This window comes from Kogia breviceps, chromosome 2 (genome assembly GCF_026419965.1).
Source record: "Kogia breviceps isolate mKogBre1 chromosome 2, mKogBre1 haplotype 1, whole genome shotgun sequence".
Taxonomy (NCBI): domain Eukaryota; kingdom Metazoa; phylum Chordata; class Mammalia; order Artiodactyla; family Physeteridae; genus Kogia; species Kogia breviceps.
The window spans coordinates 32,781,866-32,804,078 of NC_081311.1; the positions used below are offsets into that span (position 1 = coordinate 32,781,866).

General features: G+C 46.4%; 1 protein-coding gene across 1 annotated transcript in view; it reads left to right on the plus strand.

The window, feature by feature from the left end:
• The first annotated feature begins 5,611 nt into the window (after positions 1 to 5,611).
• PDLIM1 (PDZ and LIM domain 1) overlaps positions 5,612 to 22,213 on the plus strand; it is a 47,868-nt gene continuing 31,266 nt past the window's right edge. Inside the window, exon 1 of the mRNA XM_059054529.2 lies at positions 5,612 to 5,916. Within this exon, the coding sequence (XP_058910512.1) occupies positions 5,821 to 5,916 (96 nt within the window). The 5' untranslated portion in view covers positions 5,612 to 5,820. The remainder of the gene's footprint in view (positions 5,917 to 22,213) is intronic.

Consider the following 22,213-nt stretch of genomic DNA (forward strand, 5'->3'; position numbering starts at 1 on the left):
CCCAAATGGCTGGTCTTCTACCCCAAGATCAGTCATTGAATGCAGGCAGTCGGGGGTAGGGCATGCCCGTGGGCAAGGCTGCTCTCTGCGGTAGTAGCAGTCCCTGACGGGGCTAAAAGTTGAAGGCTGTCCACCTCCCAGGAACTGGAAAAATAAGTCCTTCCATGAAGGGGGACCTGGACAGTGCATCAGTGCCTCAGCTTCCTCCTTTAATAAGGGCATCATGGGACTTCCCTGGTGATCCAGTGGTAAAGAATCTGCCTTTCAATGCAGCAGACACGGGTTCGATCCCTGGTCGGGGAACTAAGATCCCACATGCTAGGGGGCAACTAAGCCCACGTGCCACAACTACCGAGCTTGCACACCTCAACGAGAGATCCCGCGCGCCGCAAACTACAGAGTCCACGTGCCCTAGAGCCCGTGCACCACAACTAGAGAGAGAACACCCATGCGGCCACAACTAGAGAGGTGCCCGTGTGCCACAACTAAGACCCAACACAGCCAAAAGAATATATATATATATATATATATATATTTTTTTTTTTAAAGGGCATCACAATACTTCACTGGGCTATTGTGTGGATGAAATACAACAATATATGTCAAGTTCCTAGCATACACTCTGACTCATAGTCACTGTTTAGTAATGGGGACAATGTTTATTGTCTGGATATTGGGCTAGGGTCTGTTGGGTGACTCTGACCCCAAGCCACTTTTCCTCTTTTGGGGGGAGGTGACCAACAGGTGGGTCCATGTACGCTAAAGATTCAAATTTAGACTTTTGAAGTTTTTCCCTATGAGGTTACATATAAAGCCATTGAAATATAATAACAGCAATGAAATATGTTAATCATACAACTTTAAATTTAGGTATCAGGAGGTAAATTATATTTTTTATTAATCCATTAATTATCTTGTGAACAACACTATTACATGACATTGTCTTTTTGTCTTAACTTTTCCAATATGTATGCTTAATATGAACCACTTTATCTATGATCTTGTTTTGGAATTTCTTCTTTTAATATTCAGGAATGCTTGAGAAATGGTAGTGGTCCAGCCTCTTTGATGACTTGATGAGTTTTGTGCCACGTGTCCAGGGATCCAGGAGGCGGGTGGACAAAACAGCTTCTTGTCTGCTAGGCACACGGCAGGCTTTAGATCTCCCAGTTCATCTGTTCACACGTTTATCAGCCCGATGGGGACTTCAGCCAGGTCGGGTGTCCAGGTGACCTTAGGGCCCAACGCTCCCCGGAGCATGCTCCGTGTGGAATCCGACAGGCGCCCAATCCCAAACGGCCACTTCAGGATCCCACCCCTTCACCCCACCCACACCCACCCCTCCCCCTGGGGCCGGAGAAGAAAGCGGGAGAAAGTAAAGAATTGGGCGTCCGATTCCCTAACCAGTCCCTGGCTCAGCCGAGGGCACCTCCCGCCGTCAGCCGTCCTGCAGTGTAGTGGGACCAGCCGCGCGTGGGATCCCAGTACAGGACGCGCTGACCCTGGGAGCGGGGTTGAGGGTTGATGGGGACCAGACAGGGGGGATAGGACCTAGCGGGAAAAGATGCTTTGTTTTGCAAGCTTCTGAGCTTGGGTTTCGCTTCTTTTTAGAGAAAGAAGAAACAAATCGCTGTGATGTCATTTGACCAGGGCACCCCGGGCAGCTGCACCGGTTTGGGGTTGGGGGAGCCGCTGCACCCTGAGCCCGTCGGCCACTTCCGGCTCTCTAGCCCTTGGGCAGAGCCGGCCTCAGATCCCAAAGGAGGCTTGGAGCCTGGGAGTCACCTATGCTCTCTCTTGGGTCAAGGCTCAGTCCCAGAGTGGGGAGGGCTCATGGCCGCGATCTCCGGGAATGGGAGCTCTGCAGTCCCCTGAGTGGGTCCAGGACTTGTCCTGGAGATTAAATAAGTCCGTATGTAAAGGTTAGTACAGTCCTACTCTCACTGTCCTTAAGAAATGGGGCTGTTATTCCCTCAGCGCAGTGGCTCTGGAGGGTCTTGGCAGTGGCACCCTGGGTGTGGGAGTAGCCAGCTCTGCAGAAGCCCGATGGGGGGGGGGATCCGCCAGCAGATGCCACCCACCCTCTCCACCTTGTTAAACTGGACAGAGAGCTGGACACACCCACTATTCCCTGACTTCCTAGACCATTGCTCCTCTGTCCTTTTCCTGTCCTTGCTTCCATCTCTTCAGCATCCTCTCTACTCCACCTGCATCCCCTCATATGCAGGTATTTTGATGTAGGCTGTTTAGGGTCAAAAAACTTTCATGGAATTCATTATAATAATAATAAATAAGGCAACCGAAGTTCAGAGAAGTTGCTTAAGGCCATTCAACTGGTACTCTGCAGGGGTCACGGGGGGCCAGTGAGGGAACTGCAGAGTTTCGATTAATAAATAATGGTGTTTAAGATACAACAAGGTTGCTCGTGTTTGGGGGTCAGAGCTGTCAATCCATCACTGGGTATTTTCTGAGTACAATGCTGTGTGCCCGGCTCAGAGCTGGCTTGCTGGAGCAGGGGGAGGGAGATCAAAAAGATATAAGATGAGGTTCCCTAACCCCAGAAAGGCTAGCATTTAGTCTGCATCCAAGGAGTTGAGGCCATTGAATTGATTTTTGCTTTGAAAACTTTACATCATTGTTAGAAGAAATTATTTAAAAAATTTTTCTCCAATTCCATCTTCCAATACAAAGTTAGTTTTTATACTTTCTCCTAATTTGGGGCAATAGGTAGACATAATTTTTATTTTTTAACATGAAATCTATAATTTTGTTTACAAATAATAATTGGTTTACAAATAATTTTGTTCCACTCTTTTTTACATACCTTGAAAACACATTTCCCTGTCTTCTCATAGTCTTTTTAAAACTATTTATTTATTGATTTAGCTGCATCGGATCCTAGCTGCAGCACGTGGGCTCTTAGTTATGGCATGCGGGATGTAGTTCCTCGGCCAGGGATCAAACCCGGGTGCCCTGCATTGGGAGAGTGGAGTCTTAACCACTGGACCACCAGGGAAGTCCCTCATAGACTTCATGATTATCATTTTAATGCTGCCTACTATTCCCTCATATGGCCAGACCATATTTAGCCACTTTTCTGTTGCTGCTTAATTCCAGTTTTTTTGTCATTATAAATAATGTGGCTATAAATATCTTTGTACATAAAGCTTTTCCCTCTCCTTTTAAATTATGTCCTTGGAATTAGTGCCTAGAAAGGGGATGACCTGGTCAGAGTGTTGACTGTTTTATAGCTCTTGTTATGTAGAGCCAGACTGCAACTGACAACATTTAATAACTAAATGAAGTAACCTATGTACTTCTGTCCTATATCTGAAAAGAATATTGTATAGAATAAGCACTACTGGCACCCACGATGTATCAGGACATGCTAGCAGGACACCTGGGGATGAACGAGAGGCGGTTCCCACCTTTGGGGAGCACAGAAGCTGTGGCTCTTCAATCTTTTTCTCTTCCTAGGACACAAAAGATTCAAAACTGCTACCCATCTTAGGGCAGACCCAGAATTCGGCGATTCTCCCAAATTCTGCAGGGACTTGAAATACAAGCATATTTATAAATCAGGAGAATCTTAATCAGAGAAGGTATAATTTTTGGCTTCGATGAAGTAGGTAGTTGGCTCCTGGCTGTAACTCCATTCCTTTTTCTCAGATTCAAGAATATCAGGATGCCTAGAGCCTGTGCTCCACAACAAGAAAAGCCATTGCAGTGAGAAGGCCGCGCACCGCAAGGAGGAGTAGCCCCCGCTTGCCACAGCTAGAGAAAGCCCACACGCAGCAACGGAGACAATGCAGCCAAAAATAAACTAAATAAATTAGAAAAAAAAAAAAAAGAATATCACGATGGGGAGTGGGGGGGATAAATTGGGAGAGTGGGATTAACAGATATACACTACTATATATAAAATAGATAAACAACAAGGACCTACTGTATAACACAGGGAACTATATTCAATATTTTGTTATAACCTATAATGGAAAAGAATCTGAAAAAGAATATATATCTGAATCACTTTGCTATACACCTGAAACTAACACATTGTAAAACAACTATACTTCAATTAAAATACATATATATATTAGGATGCAAGATGAGAGGGATGGATAGATGACATAAAACGACTTTGATTTCTAAATTCAAGCAAACCATTCCCAAACCAGGCATTTGTGCTGTGACACAACTGGAAAAGTTAGATGATCCTTTTATGTGTAAATCTGTGCACAGGGCTTCTGGGTAGGTAGGCCAGGATCACAAAGAGACAACACTGGGGCTCAGGTGCCAGGATGAATTGGAGCCAAGAAAACTATGAAGAATCCGGGACCCAAAGGTCATGAGGTGGCCATTGTATTGCGTTCATTAAATACTATGTACTAGGCACTATTATTAGGCGCTGGGTTACAGCAGTGCTCCAAACAGATAAAAACCCCTACCACTGGGGAACTAATGCTTAGGGGTGACGGGGGAGGGGGGCTACAAATAAGTGAAATATTGAGTATGTCAGATGGTGATAAATACAACGGGAAAATAAAAGCAGAGGAAGGTGACAGGGTGTTCTAGAGAGGAGGTTTTAAACAGGGCTTTCAGAGATGGCCTAACTGAGATGATGACATCTGAACAAAGGGCGAGCCTTAGGATGTCTGGGAGAAAAGCATTCCAGAGGCCCTGACGCCAAGCCTTGAGGCAGGAGCAACAGGCCAGTGTGGGCTGGGAGCAGCTCAAGGAGATGAGATCAGAGAGGGAATTGGGGCCATTCTGTGGGTGGCCCTACAAGCATTTTAGGCATTTCAGCTTTACTCAGAGGGAAGTGGGGGACCCAGTGGACAAGGAAATGTGGTCAGATCTGGCGAGGAGAACATACTCCAGGGCGAGGGGGGCGGAGCCCAGTTAGGAGGCTAGAGGCAAGTCAGCAACCCAGGTCTTCGGACTCAACCCAGGTCCCTTTCCACGCACTTGGTCCGCCTCAAACTTGAGGTGTGAATTGATGGGAAGGGCAGAACCTCCAGTGAATCCAGCCAGGAGGAAAGGTTTCTAGGAAGGTTTTTAAGTTCACTTACAACTTCGTACGTTGGTCTCATTCGCACTAGGAAAGTTCCAGTGTGCGGTTTTAGCACGGGGAACCTGGGCGACGGTCCAGTTACACCACGGACAAGCCGTGTGGCTTCTGGCAGGTCTTCTAACCTCTGGCCGACCCAGTAAATTCATCTGTAAAATGGGGCTATTAATGCCTTGACTGCTTCATTTTTTCAAACGAGATCACTCGAAAGCACCTTTGAAACATCGTTGTCGTTTACAATAAAACAAATGTGAAAATGGAGCTGACCGCAAAGGGATGACTTTGAACAGCCCTTCCAAACTCTTGCAAAAGCGCCAAGCTTTGTCTCCTTCAAGGTCGCCGGAACCTACTCGCCTCTCACCTAGAGCCCGCGGCGGGGCTGGTTGTGAAGCCGGGCGGCGGCTGGCGCGGGAGGGAGTTGGCACTGGGGGCCGGGGCGGGGCTGCTGAGATCCCGAGACCCCCGAGCTGACCCCAGGCTCTCTCTGCCCGACTCTCGGCCAGGCCCTGTGCGGGCGCCGGGGCGGGGGGCAGCTGCGGGCCGCGAGCGGGAGGACAGGCGGGGCAGGCGGCCCCGACGCGGCCTGGGCGGAGCCGCCCCCGCCCTCCTCCCGCCCAGCTCCCGCCCGCCCCAGGCTCCCCGGGCCCGCTCCGCGCTCTCTTTCTCCGACAGCTGCCGGGGATCCCAGCGCGCCGCTCCGCGTCCTGCCCCGTCTGTCCCCGGGAGTCGCCGACCGCCGTCGCCGCGCCATGACCACGCAGCAAATAGCGCTCCAGGGCCCGGGACCGTGGGGCTTCCGCCTCGTGGGGGGCAAGGACTTCGAGCAGCCTCTCGCCATTTCCCGGGTAAGAGCAGCCTGGGACGCGCGGGGAGCGGGGCCATCCCGGGCTCGGGAGCGGCGTGACCCAGAGGGGACCTGGGGCGGCCGGGGCCCCGTGGGCGCTGTCGGAGACGGCGGTTTCCGGAGCCCGGGACGGAGCCGGGGCGGCCGGGCGCAGCCAGGTGCGCCAGGTGCGCCGAGCGCTTTCCGCGCACCTCGGGGCCCTCAGCCCCCGCCGCGCTTGCCAGACGCCTCGCTCCCAGGCGAGCCAGCCGGCTGCGGAGCTCCACTTACCGCGTCCGCGGGACAGAAAGGCGCAGTTTTCGTGCCTTCGCTCCGGAAGCGTGGCCGGCGCGTGGACGCGCTTTCCCAGCAGATCCCGCACGCTGGGAGATAGCGCTTTCTCGTTCTAAACAAGCCGCACAGCGGCGGAAAGCAGTTTGGAAGTAGCAAGAACCACCTGGAAAGTGAAGGTGGAGAGGATGGGAAGTTTACTGGGGCGGGGGCGGGGAAGGCGAGTGAGGTTAAACGCAACAATCGAAACAACTAGTTTCTCACTCTTTGGACTTGATCCATGGCCCGGTTTTACCTCTCTGATGTCTTTTGGAGAAATGGCGGGATTTTGGAAACAGACCAACCCGAATAAACCCTCTTGATCATTTCACTACTTCGCGGGAGATGGCCGTGCCATATTTCTGCCTGGCCTTTCGGGATTATCAACTGATCAGCCCTTTTCCCCCATAAATAGGGGTGCGGTGGGATTCCCACCTTATGTGTTTGTCTGGGGGAAGTCGGTGCTTGAAAAATTCTCAGAGGGTCCTCGACTGTTTGGAAGAGCCCAGGTTCAATCGGAGACGACCAGGTCCATCATCCCCAAATAAAGCGGAAGCCCGAGGGAGACCCAGACTCATTGTTTGGAGGCCCAGGCTTTGGTCATGTAGTCTGGGCTAAAGGCAAGGTTGATGTCCCACTGAGAGTTGCCACATTCAATGTGCCACCAAAAGGCGGGCAAGAAATATTTTTTGACTGAATGAAAAAAGGGAGCGCAAAGCACTCTCTGGTACCCAGCTTTGCTAGGCCTATCATTCCATTCTTGGGCTTATCTGCTTGCTGAAGATGACCCTAGACCTGCCTCCCCAGCCATCTGAACATCCCTCCTTTTTTCTTGGAGGGGGAGGGTGGAGAGGGAAGGGGAATATCCCTATGGGTCTTTTTGACTTAGGTCCTTGCCTCCAGCCACCTAAAGAATATGGTGGGAGGCGCAGGAGGAAAAGAATTGGGGAAGCTTCCTCTTTGGCTTCTCTCCAGACACAGCCCTACCCACATTTCCTTGCAGGTGGGCCCTAGTGGAGTGATGTCTTCTCTGACTCTGACCATCCCACTCCCAAAAGGGGCAGGTGCTTCAGTTCTTAGGCCCTGTCTTCTCCCTGTCTTCCACCTGCTGTCCCCAGGGGACAACTTTGATTTTTCTTGCAGGTACATGCTGTCTTCCCAGCCACCAGCCAGATTCCTCAAGCGCAGAAACTGTGCCTTCCCCAAATCTGTACCCCTGCCCCCAAGGCTGGCACCGAGCTGAACCTGGCTGTGCCCAGTAAATCTTTGCAGGCTTATTAATAAATGCTTATCCAGGGAAGGCACATTTAGACTCGCTTACCTCATAGTCCATTTGTCCCCACTCTTTGTGTCTATAATTAACCTGTCAGCCGGCTCAGCTTCTGAATTTATGTATGACATGAAACCTTTTCTTAAGAACTGGAGAATATGGCTTCCTCCAAGGAGCCGGAGCTGGAGGTACAGAGTGGGGGTGATTTAAAAAAAAAATATATATATATATATATATTCGCCATCTATTAAAAGGGCAATTACTGCCTGTCATTTTAGCTGTTTTTATTTTTATTATATTTTTGCGGTACGCGGGCCTCTCACTGTTGTGGCCTCTCCTGTTGAGGAGCACAGGCTCCAGATGCACAGGCTCGGTGGCCATGGCTCATGGGCCCAGCCGCTCCGCGGCATGTGGGATCTTCCCGGACCGGGGCACGAACCCGTGTGCCCTGCATCGGCAGGCGGACTCTCAAACACTGCGCCACCAGGGAAGCCCCATTTTAGCTGTTTTTAAAAGACTTAATGCAAGTGGCCCTGTGCAGGAATGATGGTATGGGGTGGAAAACACAATACTGTGAATCCTTTAGTTTGTACCCTCATCTGTTTATTTTTCTAGTAGCACATGTCTCATGAGCATATAGCATATTCTAGAAACTATACAGCAAAGCCTTGGAGTCCCAGAAATGAGAAGACAGGGCTCCACTCTCAAGGTGTTCATGGTTTAGTGAGGGAAGCTAATCTTTGTAACGCCCTGGGTTGTGCTTTAATTGAAAAGTGAAGGTGACTCAGAGGAGGTGACATTCTCTTGCTGACAGTAATTTACCTCTTTATTCATCTCATTATAACCACATGAAAAAAACGTGGGCCTCCTAACTTCCTGGGAATGAGAAAGTCATTGTCATAAAGGGTCCCTGAGGTAGCTGTCTGAGATCTGGTATAGGTCTGATTTTTGCTTCTTACTTCAGCTGTACCTGGGGTGAGTCTTCTACTGTCTGTGGCTGCCTTTTTTTTTATCTCTGCAACGGTGATAACTCCAGCCATTGGCTGTGAGTTATGGTATGTGAGATTGCTCTGTAAACAGTGAACAGTAGTGAGGAAGTGTGAGCATCCACAAAGTTATACACACGTTCTGGTTGGTAGGTGTGCTAGATTCATCATTCGGGGCAGATACAGTTTGCTATGTTTTTGTATATGCAGACTTTGAGTCTCCACACCAAAGCAAACCATAAAATTAGGCTGGGAAAGGAGTGCCTTTTATTTAAATAGCTATGTTTGCTTTCTCTTGCATGAATTACTCTGGTATTGGCTTCATTCTTTTGTCAAACTACTAAAGCTCCTGAATATAACTCTGTAATCTTGTATACTTGAAATTATTTCTTTTTCTTTTTTAACTTTTTTGTTGTGAAATTAAAAAGTCATAAACTAAAAATGCACAGCAAATGCTCATAAAGTAAATACGAGTAGAGAGAGTTACCACCCAGGTCAAGAAATAGCACATTACCAGGATGTCAGCAGCTCACTCACCTACCTCCTTGTTTTTAGCCAGTTTCTGAACAGAAACAAACAACACATTTGTGTGTGTGTGAATAGCTGCTTTTGTTCCTCAATATTTTCATCTTTGTTATTGTGATACACTTAAAAAATTTCAATCCAGCTCTCCAACTTTGAATGGACATAAACTATCTTTCTTCCTTTTACCAGTTTCTCATTTAAGCCTCTACCTTGGACTCCTTGAAGTCCTCATTGGACTCCTGACACATTTGCAATTGTCCTCTGAGATTTTTTTTCTCTGTCAGTTCCTGCTCCAGGTCTACAGTTGTCTATCTCCTTGAGTATGTTTTGTTTTTTTTCCCATGTCGATTTCTTATTTCCTCTAGTTGCTTTCCATGGAAGTCTTCAGAGAATCCACACCCAGGCCAAAATTGCTGCTGAGTTTATGTTGACTGTTTTTCCTCTCCCAGCAACTAACAAAAGGCAGGAAGGGGCGGGGCCAGAGATAAGGGGATGCTCCTCGTGGGAGGAGTTGCTCATTTGCCTCTTGAGTCCTGGGGGAAGCCTTTGCTAAGAGCCCCTCGTTTTCGCTCAAGTATCCTAAGGAGTGTTTAATAATGGATACTCTGTAGTCAGAGGGTCTTTTTTGACTTTAAAGAGTGTTATTTCCAGGCTCAAGTAGGCTTACATCATGTCCTTAAGGTCGAAAGAGCAGGGCTTATCTGTCAGATTGTGAAAAGTGAGAATTGTCCATAAAGGCTCATTATGCATTAATGGCCCTTGCTCTGTACTCCCTCAGTCTGTGAAATTGATCACCTGGGAAATATTAGCTGCTTCAGCTGATCTAAGGAGAGGGGGAAGAGGATGAATTACAGGGAATGGCTTGGAAGTGAATGCTTGAGCCTACTGGCATGAAATTCACCAAGCCATGTTATGTCCCTTTGACCAGAGACCCTGCCCCTTACCTAAAATCCTGGATGCCAACCTTGCTGGCTTGTCTTCGAGGAGGAGAGAGTGGAGAATGGTGTTACGGTATTGCAGTGGGGCAGATAATTGAGAGAAGGTTATCATTTAACCACTGAAATCACTCTCCTACTCTGATCAGGACTGGGAAAAGCACCAGAATTGCTTTTGTGCTGGGACTAGTTAGGAGTGGCTTCCAAGGTGTGCTCATTCCCTAGGCCGTACCTTGCCATTTCTCCCTGGAAGAGAGGAAAATGAGTATTCTTTGCCTTTTACAGGGGAGAAGCTCAGTGCCCATAGGTTAGGTAATTTGTTTGAATTTACAATTTTTTTCCAATGAATGAACTACTTCTTAACTTCTTTGTAAAGGAAAAGGTAAAGGCTCATTAAAAATGAGCAAAAGGCCATGTCAGAAAATTAATTTTTAAAGGATGATTTGACTTCGAGTATGTCTCAGAGGAGAGCCTGGAGAAACTGCCAGAACTTCTGTATGGTGCCAGGTAGAGTGTCCAGGGCAGGAACTCAGGCTGAACTCCAGTCCTGAACACCATACTGGCTGACCCCAGGTATGTCACATGCCTTCTCTGGGGCTCAATTCTCTGTAAAGATAAAATAAAATAATAAATAAGCAAACCAGTGGTTTTGTACCCTTTGAATATGAGGGCCCCCTTTTTTTATTGTTAAAAAGTGTCCCAGCCTCTCATATGACATTAATTGTACCTTCAACCACCAGCTGATGAGAAAAGGTAATATGAATTCAGAAATGTTTTCAGATGAATTTGGGTTGTGTTATTCATCTGTGAATATCTATGCCCAAATGACTCTTATGTTAATCACAAGAGCCTCCATTTACACTTGGAAGATTTGTGTGAGAATATTTATTTGATTGGCTTGCAGCAATGACCATAGTTAAACTGTATATAAGACTTTTTATATGCCAGGCAGTGTTCTAAGAGCTTAACATAGTCTTTCAGTAATCCTCACAAGTATCTTGTGAGGTAGATAAAATTAAGATACCCATTTTATAGATGAAAAAACTGAGCCATGGAAACATTAGGTACTTTGCCCTTGTCATACAGTAGTGAGTGGATAGGGCTGGAATTTGGCTGAGCAGTCTGGCTTCAAAGCCCATAGCCTTAACCTCTATGTCATAATAATATTTTAACAGTAGCTAATATATTTTGAATGGCTCCTCCGTGCTAGGTGTGCACTTGCATTATCTTTTTCTGTACTCCCCACAACCCACGACACAGGGACACAGGACACACAATACATACAGTAAATTGAAGAGCTGGGATTTGAAGCCAGACAGATTGACTCCCAGGCCAGCTTTAACCACAGTACTCTGCCCCCTGATAAGCCGTAACTGTCAATATTTCATTGATAATAATATTACCCAGCACTCAGGTCTGAGAAGTGCTAATGGCAGGGCAGTCATCACCATGAGGGGTAGGACTCTCCTGGGTTCCTCACCCCAGAGCCCCTCGTGCCCATGGGGGTTGGCTGGGTTGGCCTCAGCCTGAGTGCTCCTGGAGCTCAGAGCATCCTAGAGAGCAGCACCTCCCCTTCCTGTTTCTCCTGAAAAGCTAGAAGCCATGGCTCCACCTGGGAGAATTGACAGACCAGCCATACGATTCCATGGCCGTGTGGGCAGGGAAAAATAGAAGAGCAGAGGAATTGGATGATTTGCCAGAGAAAAGCCTCTGTAGGTGGCCAGGAGGGGATCTGGGGCAGTTTTTATGGTAAATGAAGATAACCAGGGAGTGGACAGATCCACCTTGCCCAGCCAAGGATGGGCCTGCAAAGTGGCGGCCAAGCCAAGTCCAGAAAAAAATGTACCCATGAAAACCTAAGACGAGAAAGGTAATTTTTTCATGGCACTTAGCACCCTGTGTGATTGTTGATACTGTTATTAGCACCAGCGTGGCTGAAGTGGAAAGCTCATCTGTAACTGAGGTCCGTGGTGTATTTTCATATGTGTAGTACGCTGCCTTCTCAGTAAATGCCATAAACATGAAAAACACCTTTCTGAAGAACACTCTGGTCTTGTAGGAGGCCAGGTTCTTGATCAAGGACTTGGCCTAATTTTAATAGATATGACTACTCATGTCATATCAGATAAGAAGATAAGGACATAGGTATGACCTATATAGGATAAAGTTGTCAAATGCATACAGATACATAAAATTCAGGTGATGCAGCAATGATTTACATCCATTTCTTAAAAAAAATTGTATATATATTAAGAAAAAAAAATACTTACACTTCCACAGCTGAACTTGATCAGACCCTATGACCCAACACTTCTCCTAGTTAACTGCTCAATAGAAATGTGTCCACATGGCACCAAAAGACATGTCAAGAATCTTCAAAGCAGCACTATTCACTAAGGCCCCAAACTTAGAACAATTCAAATGTCTAACAACAGTGGAATGGAGAAATAAATGGTGGTATATATAAATGTATTTACAAACATAAAAATAATGATATGAAACACTGCAGCCACGAGAGTGAAGGAATTACAGCCGTGCACAATGACATGGATCAGACAGGCACACATATGATGTTGAGAGAAAGGAGCCAGACATAAAGCATAAATAGCACATCACTGCAGTTATATAAGATTAATCAGGCAAAATTAATCTATAGTGTTAAAAGTTGGGATCACAGTAACCTTTGCCAGGAGGTTAGTGATGGCAAGGAGGCACGAGGGGCCTTTGGAAGTTCACGTAATGTTCTGTTTCTTTATCTGGTGCTGATTCCATGGGTGCGCTTTCTTTGTGAGCATCCATCCAGCTGTTTATTTACAATTCGTGTCCTTTTCTGTGTGTGTGTTATGCCTCAATAAAAAGCTTACATAACAACCCTTGTGCTTATTATAAAAGATTAAATAATATAAAAATGTGGACAGCCCAAGGTAAAAGCCTTCCAACACCTTTCCCCAATCTTACTTCTCAGAGGTAAACACTGTTTCACGGTTTGCTGCAAAACTTCTCAGACTTTTTTCCATTCATGTAGCATTTTAAAAAATCAAATTACCATGTCATGGTGAACTATTTGGATGTCACTGCTTTGTACTTTCTGCCTTATTTTTTTTTTTTTTTTTTTTTTTTTGTGGTATGCGGGCCTCACTGTTGTGGCCTCTCCCGTTGCGGAGCACAGGCTCCGGACGCGCAGGCTCAGCGGCCATGGCTCACGGGCCCAGCCGCTCCGCGGCACGTGGGATCCTCCCGGACCGGGGCACGAACCCGTGTCCCCTGCATCGGCAGGCGGACTCTCAACCACTGCGCCACCAGGGAAGCCCTCTGCCTTATTTTTAATGCAGCAAATCAAGAATTAAAGCCATCTTGATGTCATGGGAAAATGAAGTCTCGGTATCAGCCTGATCTAGGTTCAAACCTTGTCTTGTCCCTATATTAGCTGTGTGTCCTCAGGCAGGGTTAGCCTCTGAAACCTCAGTGCTCTCATTTGTAAAGCGGGAATAATAGTCCTTGTCTTCACAGGTTGTAGTGAGGATTAAGATGATGTCTAGAGAGAGTTTAGCACTATGGCTAACACACAGAAGGTGTCGGGATACAGTGGTACTATTAAAAATATATATTAATGGTAGCTACTGTGTATTGAGTGCTTATTATGGGCCAGACATTGTTCTAAACTCTACAAATGAAATCTCATTTAATCCAACAACAAATGAGGTTGACCCTATTATAAATTTTATTTGATAAATGAAGAAACTGAAGCAATGGGGAGTGTAACTGCCCAAGGTTATGTGTTTAGTGAATGGTTAGGATTTGGGTTATGGGTGGTTGTTATTGGGGCTGTTTAAAAGCACACGGGGGGGGGCTTCCCTGGTGGCGCAGTGGTTGAGAATCTGCCTGCCGATGCAGGAGACACGGGTTCGTGCCCTGGTCCGGGAAGATCCCACATGCCGCGGAGCAACTAAGCCCGTGAGCCATGGCCGCTGAGCCTGTGCGTCCGGAGCCTGTGCTCCGCAACGGGAGAGGCCACAACAGTGAGAGGCCCGCATACCGCAAAAAAAATAAATAAATAAATAAAAAATAAAAATAAAAAAAATAAAAGCACACGGGGGGCTTCCCTGGTGGCGCAGTGGTTGAGAATCCACCTGCGAATGCAGGGGACACGGGTTCGTGTCCCGGTCCGGGAAGATCCCACATGCCGCGGAGCGGCTGGGCCCGTGAGCTATGGCTGCTGAGCCTGCGCGGCCTCTCCACAACAGTGAGAGGCCCGGGCACTACTAAAAAAAAAAAAAAAAAAAAAAAAGCACACGGGATTCACTGGGACTTGTATAGGGACTTTTGAGAGACTGATGACTTCTTGATCAATTAGTCAGGGTATTCTACTTTGCTATCTGCTTTTTAATTATATTCCTACCTAAGAAATGATGGTTGGTCTCTCAGACTAAGAGAGCAATAAGTCTCTCTGATCGGCCACCCCTTAGCGTTAATAGCTTCCTTTTGCACCAGGTGCGAAGTGAAGCTGGATTACAGCATAGCTCAGCTACTTGGACCTGAACTACTTTGTTGCCTCATTGTCTTAAGAAAACGGTTATAGAGTAACCAAGAACATCTTGAAACATCCTTGGGGTTTTCAAGCCAACTGCATAAGCTCATACAGCTTCTGTGTCTATAATGTGGCTTCAAAGTCTGTGCCATAGCCTGAGCCCACAAACAAACTGAGTCAGAAGTCTAAGGAGAGTTCAAATTCCACATCTAAATGCCATACTGCAGGGCGGGGCTCTGCTTTGTCATCCAGCTCAGAGTCGTTTTAAATTTATACCTAAATAGGGACTTCCCTGGTGGTGCAGTGGTTAAGAACCCACCTGCCAATGCAGGGGACACGGTTCAAGCCCTGGTCTGGGAAGATCCAACATGCCGTGGAGCAGCGAAGCCGGTGCACCACAACCACTGAGCCTGTGCTCTAGATCCCACTAAGCCACAACTACTGAGCCCGCGTGCCACAACTACTGAAGCCCATGCACGTAGATCCTGTGCTCCGGAACAAGAGAAGCCTGCGCACCACAATGAAGAGTAGGCCCCGCCCGCCTCGACTAGAGAAAGCCTGCGCATGCAGCAACAAAGACCCAATGCAGCCAAAAATAAATAAATTTATTTTTTTAAAAAAAATTTATACCTAAATACTTGGACACAACCATTAGTTCAAAGGAGGTTGTCCCTAAAGGTACATGGCACTGAGATAGAATGTGAATTCCAAATTTCTTTATTCCAGTCTTGTTTGTATAATTAAAAATTATTAAGTTGTCATTATTTAATATTAATACACCCAACTTGTAAGGTGATTTATAGCACCAAAATACATGGCTACCAAATTTCAAACAAAAGAACACACACCATAAGATGTAACAAAAAATTGGGGGCTTCCCTGGTGGCGCAGTGGTTCAGAATCCACCTGCCAATGCAGGGGACACGGGTTCGAGCCCTGGTCCAGGAGGATCCCACATGCTGCGGAGCATCTAAGCCCGTGTGCCACAACTACTGAGCCTGCGCTCTAGAGCCCGTGAGCTACAACTACTGAGCCCGTGTGCCACAACTGCTGAAGCCTGTGTGCCTGGAGCCTGTGCTTCGCAATGGGAGAAGCCACCACAATTAGAAGCCCTCAGCAACTAGAGAAAGCCCGCGCACAGCCACGGAAGACACAACGCAGCCAATCGATCAATCAATAAATTAAAAATTTGGAACATAGAAGAAGAAAGAGATGTGCCAGGACCTTTCAGTTAGGTGGTTTCTGTAATTGCATACTACATTTAGCTGTGAGTTTTCTGGTGGAGGCAAAATAGGAACCATGTTGTCATTTAGGCATCTGGAATGAAATAACTTCTGCAGTACTCCATTTGCATTCAACGATGTTGACCACTGGTGTAGGGGATTTTTTTTTCTTTGTTTTGGTAAGAGATAGGAAAATACCATTCTAATGGATATTTCTTGCCTCGCCCCACGGATGGCATGTGGGATTTTAGTTCCTACCGGGGATGGAACCCCTATGCCTTGCAATGGAAGTGCAGAGTCTTAACCACTGGACCTTCAGGGAAGTCCCTGGATGTTTCTTTTAAGGGCCTTCTATGCATTTTAATAGAATGTAAGCCTTGAAGTTGTCTCTGGAGGCGCTGAGATCTTAGATTCTAAGTATTTTTTGTTTACCTGGTTAAGTTCATTCAGGGAGAACTTTGGGGGAAAGGCTGGTCTACATCTCCCTTGATGTTCCCAAACCTAGTGAGCATCAGAATTATCTGGGAAGCTTTAAAAAATAAAGATTCCTGGGTCCCACTGTGTAGACCAGGGGTCCCCAACCCCCGGGTCCTCGGACCAGTATCTGTCTGCAGTCTGTTAGGAACCGGGCCGCACAGCAGGATGTGAGCCTCGCGAGCAAGTGAAGCTTAACCTGCCGCTCCCGATTGCTCGCATTACTGCCTGAACCAACCCCGTCCACCCCGTCCGTGGGAAAATTGTCTTCCACAAAACCAGTCCCTGGTGCCAAAAAAGTTGGGGACCGATGGTGTGTAGACTCCCCTCAGTAGATCTGAAGTGGGATGTAGAAATCTATTTATATTTTTAAAACCGGAGGGCATCTGACCACCAACTTGTTTGGGAACCATTGCCTCATTCTCGCCGATGTCAGTTTCCCCTTGAGCTATTGGTAAGCTGGGTCAATTTCTGGTCTGAAGTTTAGATGCCAGTTCCAAGGGTCAAGGTTAACAACGTTCTGTGAACATTCAGGAAATTGACCTGTATTCCTGTCTGCAGATTAAAGTCAGAGAACCTTTGAACAGGGACAGTTTTTCCCTTGGGGGGTGGGGGGTGGGGTGAGGCTGCTTCAGAACTGTTTAAACTGACAAGTATTTGGTTAAAACCTCCATCTCTGGCAAAAGAGTGGCAGTACAATTTATCATCCAGACTGGAACACTGTTGAAAATGAAAAGGGGTGCTTTTGATAATTAATCTGGGAAAATCTGTTACCGTCCTGGGCAAACCAGGGTGTCTTGTAGTCCTAGTCATAAAACATTTCTGCATATAATTTTTTAACTAAGCCAGTGGTCACAAGCACATTTGCATGAAGGGGTTCGGAGACAACATAAAAGCGTTTTGACTGGAGGGTGAGGTCGTGGAAAAATTAACAGCTGCAAGAAAGATGCTAAATGGCAGCTGGTCCCAGGTTTCTGTGTTGGGGGCAGTAGAGCATGGTGAGAATTGACAAAATGGAGAGCGTCTGCCTCAGCTAAAGGGGGAAGAAGAGTTAATTTAAATTTTGAAAAGCCAAGATTGTAGACTGGATTCATTGCATGGGCCTCCTCCAGCTTTCAATCTTGAGCTTAGGGAGTTAAAGGAACCCAATCTGGCTGTCAATCAAACACGTAATTTTAAGTGGAAGTGCCTTTGGGCAAGTCCTCTGGGGGAAGCCAGCCTCAGAATGGCTGTCCTAGAGGCTGAATTGTCGACCCCTTGAATGGGTCTGCTTCTCTCAACTGCCATTAGGGAATATCTGACAAATACAGTCACCTTAATCTCAACAGAGCTAGGGCTCAGTGGTTGTTTCTTGGCAGTAACTGGGCAGTTGAGTCAGAGGCTATGTTTAAACTCCTTTGTTGTTCCCCATTGTTTTCCATATAAAGGACAGTCTTGTTAAAAAGAAAATGACAGAACTCTTACAGCCTGGTCTATTTTTACATCTCCAGACTCCTCCCCTTCCTCTCCCTTCACTTCCTGTGTTTTATCTATGCCACTCCACTGCTATTCCTGTAAGCTGGCATGCTCTTTTCTGCCTCCTGTAGTGCCTTTGCACAGTTTTAAGCAATGCCTCCTCCATGGAGCCTTCCCTGATTTCACCTGTAGGTTCCCATTGCCTCTGTCCTTGTTTCTAGCATCAGCTGTTGTACATACCTGTCTGCCCCAGGAGATTGTGAACTTGACAGTGTGCTCTGCCTGAATCATTTCAGGTAATCCTCACAACAGCCTTTCGATGCCTGGACTGTTATCACCCCTGTTTCATAGGTGAGAAGAGTGAGGCACACAGAAGTGAAACATCCCACCCAAGGGTACTTGCCTCACAAGCACCAGAGACGGGACTTGAACCCTGGTCATCTAACTTCATTAGCCACATCTTAAGAAGCTACACTGTCTCTGAGAATGGACTTAAGGAATGTCTATCTGATGAGTGAATGAATGAAGGAGGTAACAGAGGAGGGATAAAATAGGTATATGCCATAATGCGGAGGAAGAAAGTCATCTTTTCATTTGCTGTGGCCAGTGGGTATGCATCCAGTTTTGTGTAAAAGCACTATTTAGTTATTTAGATGTAAGTCGAAGAAAGTGGGAGAGCCACATCCTAGTCCTATTCTGCGCCATTTAGAAGTGACATTCTATGAACCTTCTTTTGTGTTTAGAAGTCTGACGGCAGTGCACAGGCTTTAATGATGCAGTATCGGGTGGATGTACAGACTGGCCTCTGAGCAAAGTGTCTGCCTGCAGGGGCAAAGGGTGAGAGAGACATGAGTGAATTCTGCAGAAGATGGCAGATTGTTCACTAGTGGAAATTGTGCCTAACCCCATTTATTCTCAGGTATGGAGAGTTGTGTGATCAAGTTGTATGGTCTCTGGGGAAGAAAGCTGGAAGAGGGCTTTTGAGAATGTCCACTGAACTAATTAATGGGCCTGTCTCTTTGGAGGAGAGTATAGGACTTCCGTTTTAGAAACTGAAGCTGACTCCATTCTGAGCCGGTTCCGATGGAATTTGACGGTCAGGAGGAAATCAGAACAGACAGTGGGGCATGCTGGGTTAGGTGGACGGACCTCGCCAGCTGTCAACCCGTTCCTCCACTTCCTTCTCCATGATGATGCAAATAATGTTGGCTACCTGATAGTATCTCAGGACTGGGAAATTAACCCTTGCCAAACAAACTGTGTTTGACACATAATTAGCACTCATTAACTGATAAATACTGCTATGATTGTGATGAATAGTTAGTGTGCAGTAAGGATTGGAGTCCTCCATTCATGATGGGAACTAACCAGAGTTGGAGACACGGGCCTCTGTCCTGAGAGCTTTTCAGTTCTGACTTGAGTATTTTATAAGGGGAGGTGTTACTGGGCCCCAGCTCAGCACAGACCAATAGAGATGGTGGTCTGACGGATGGCGAGTGGCACCCAGGCCTTGGCAGGAGTTTGCGACCCTCCAGTTCACTGTGTCGGAGGCCACAACAGATGAGTCTGCTCAATTCTGGATTTCTCTTTGGCTCTGACAGTTGGGTTTGGAGCCTCTGCTTGTGGCATTGTGGTAAAGCAGAAGGGGAATGGAATTTGGAATGAGGGGATCTGGTTTCAAGTTCAGGCTCCAACCTTTAGCCGTGTGAACTTGAGTCAGTCACAGCTTTTCTGAGTTTCAATTTCCTCATCTGTAAAATTATATGTTGGTGGTGAGGTCATCATCATTATTATCTCAACTAGGAGAATGTATGTGAATGAGCTTTGTAAAAGGCAAATCCAATAATTTGTTTAAATCCATTTCCCCCCCAGAAATAGACAGCTCATAAAAGAATGTGGACTTTATTTATGTGTGATTCCATCTGAGTCCCACCTGATGATGTTGTCTTACAACTTTCTGAGATTTCCTTTGGCTCCCATTAATTTGGCTTTAAAAAAAAAAAGAAATCAGACCAAAAGATAAGATGGCCAAGCCTTGATTACTCAGACTCGGGGCTCTTAAGACTGGTTCTAACTTGTCCAGGATCTGTCGGGATGTACTTAGCAGAAATGCCTCACCTCCAAGGCAGTTTGAACCAAATGCTGGAAATTCCAGAGTTCTTAGCAGCTGGGCATATGAAAGTAAAAGGAAATTTCTATTTTCATTTTCTCGAGCTTTTTGCCCCCCACCGCCCCCTTCTCCTCATTTTAGTTTTGTTAGTGGTCACAGTCCAGGATAGCGGCATGATTACATATTTAACAACCGCTAGATATTTTCGATTCAGTCACTCATTGGACAAATATTTATTGAGCATCTACTATGTGCCAGTCACTGCTAGACACTGGGGATACCACAGTGCAAAAGGCAGACAGATCCTGCTCTCACACACCCTACTGTTTTAGTAGGCTCTCAAGCATTATGTAAACAAACCCACAGAATAGATTTACAAACCTAACTGACAAGTGCCGTGAAGAAGAGAGTGTATGGAAAATGTTGATGGGGTGGGGGGGCGGGGGGAAGGTTGACAAGGGATCTAACTTAGATTGGAGGGTTCAGGAAAGTCTTCTGTGAGAAGGGTCATTTAAGCCAAGAAGTTAATCAGGTAGTGGCTACAGCAGGTGCTAAGGCCCTGAGGTGGGAAAGAAGTAAGGAAGGCCCCTGTAGCTAGAGCTTAGTAGGGGGATGGCACAGACCTGAGGAACCTCATTAGTGATTCTGGATTTTATCCGAGGGGACTTCTCTTTAAGACCATGAGAGTTGCTCATGATAAATGAGTTCAATCAGGCTGTTCTCCCTGGAGACAGAGTTTGCCAACCCAGAACCATGGTTCATCCCAAATAAAGTGATGCTTAGGGCCATTTGTAAAACAAGGGGTCTGTGTTGTTCTTTAGAAAAAGCGAAATATACATGAAGTCACACCAGGTCAGTCTTCTCGGGAAGACGGGCAGAAAATGAGAGGAATTTGTCTTTATGGCACATACTGGGTGACTCAGAACTAACTCCCCGAAGTCAACTGAAAGGATTGCGGCCTACGCTCGCCTGTATAAAATATCTTTTCCCAGTGGCTGCATTAGAAGAAGATCCGAACCTTGGATTGGGGGCTTTTGTTTTCTAAAGGCCAGATCTCTGGTAAACAGATGATGGGAAAGCCAGAAAGGAAGGTTAGGAGGTCAGGATCTCTGCACTGGTTTCCACATCCTGCTACATTCCAGGAGAGTTTTGCCTGATAAAGTCATAGCATGTCTGAACCGGAAGGAACCTCAAGGATCAAGTCATCCACCCCTTATTTTGTGGGGATAGGGCACTGATGGCGGGGGGGGATGGCCATGACAGCAGCCATCACACTAGCCCACCTCAGAAGGGTCAGTGTTTTCTGTTTGGCGAGGGCTGATTGGAAACTGGCTGCTGAAAACTGCATCAGACATGCAGGCTCAGGACATAAGCCTTGTGTCCTGATTTGATGTCTTGAAAGGCCTCTTACCTGTGGTTCAGCCTTACGGAGACCCTCAAATGTTCATAAGATCTTCTTCACTGGGCTCCCAGGGGTCAAGGGCCTTCTCCAAGGTGAGGCCAGAACCCTGTGGGTGCTGGGAATCTGGGCGTACTCTGCTCCTGGAGGGCTTGGACTTCTCATCAAGGAAGGTCTTTTAATGTCAAAGTCATGGACTGACCTTGGGATGATGGTCCTATTTTTAGTATACCTCGGTTTAGAAAATACCTAATAGTAAAAAACATCTCTGAGGTTAGTACTACTTCAAAATGAGCTCATACTTTGTTCATCACAAGAGCCTCTATATTCATTTGAAAGATAGTTGTACATCTCCCTGTGAAGCTTGATATTTATTCAGATCACATGTAATGCTCACTAGGCAGATGAATTTGATGACCCATTGTAGTCATTGGCTGGCTTCCCCCAAGCATTGGTTGCCCCTAAATTTATAACCACTGGTTTTAGAAGCACTGGCCTGTAGAAAATCAGCCACCCAAAGGGGCTAACCCTAATAGTCAGTTTCCTGGCTGGGAGGAAATGAACGGGTATAAACCTATACTGTTGTATTTTAAAATATTCTTTGTTGCTTTTTTCAGTTACAAAAGTAATTCAAGCTCATTGTATAAACCAAAAACATTACAGAAATGTAATACTGTGAACAGTTTGGTATGCAGTATCTCAATTTTTTTCTGTGTGTAAATAGCATATTAATTGTTCTTTATAGAAATAGGATGTTTTTATACATAATGTTCTCTAAGTGTGTGTTTTTTTAAATTGGTGACTAATTTTAGGGAAGCAGCAAGAGACAGTGGGAAGAACGTTGGGTCTGCTTTAGGGTTTGAGTCCTGGCTCTGTATTATACTATTGATAGTTGGATGACTAGTAATACAGTAATATATCAGTTGGGTGATCCCAGGTAAGTCACAGATCTTTCTAAACCTCAGTTTCTTGGTCTCTAAAATGGGGACCAATATGGGGACTGATACTTGCCTTCCTTTTTCACAAGGTTATTGTAAGGATCCAATGAGATGGTATATAGAAAAGAACTCGGGCTTCCCTGGTG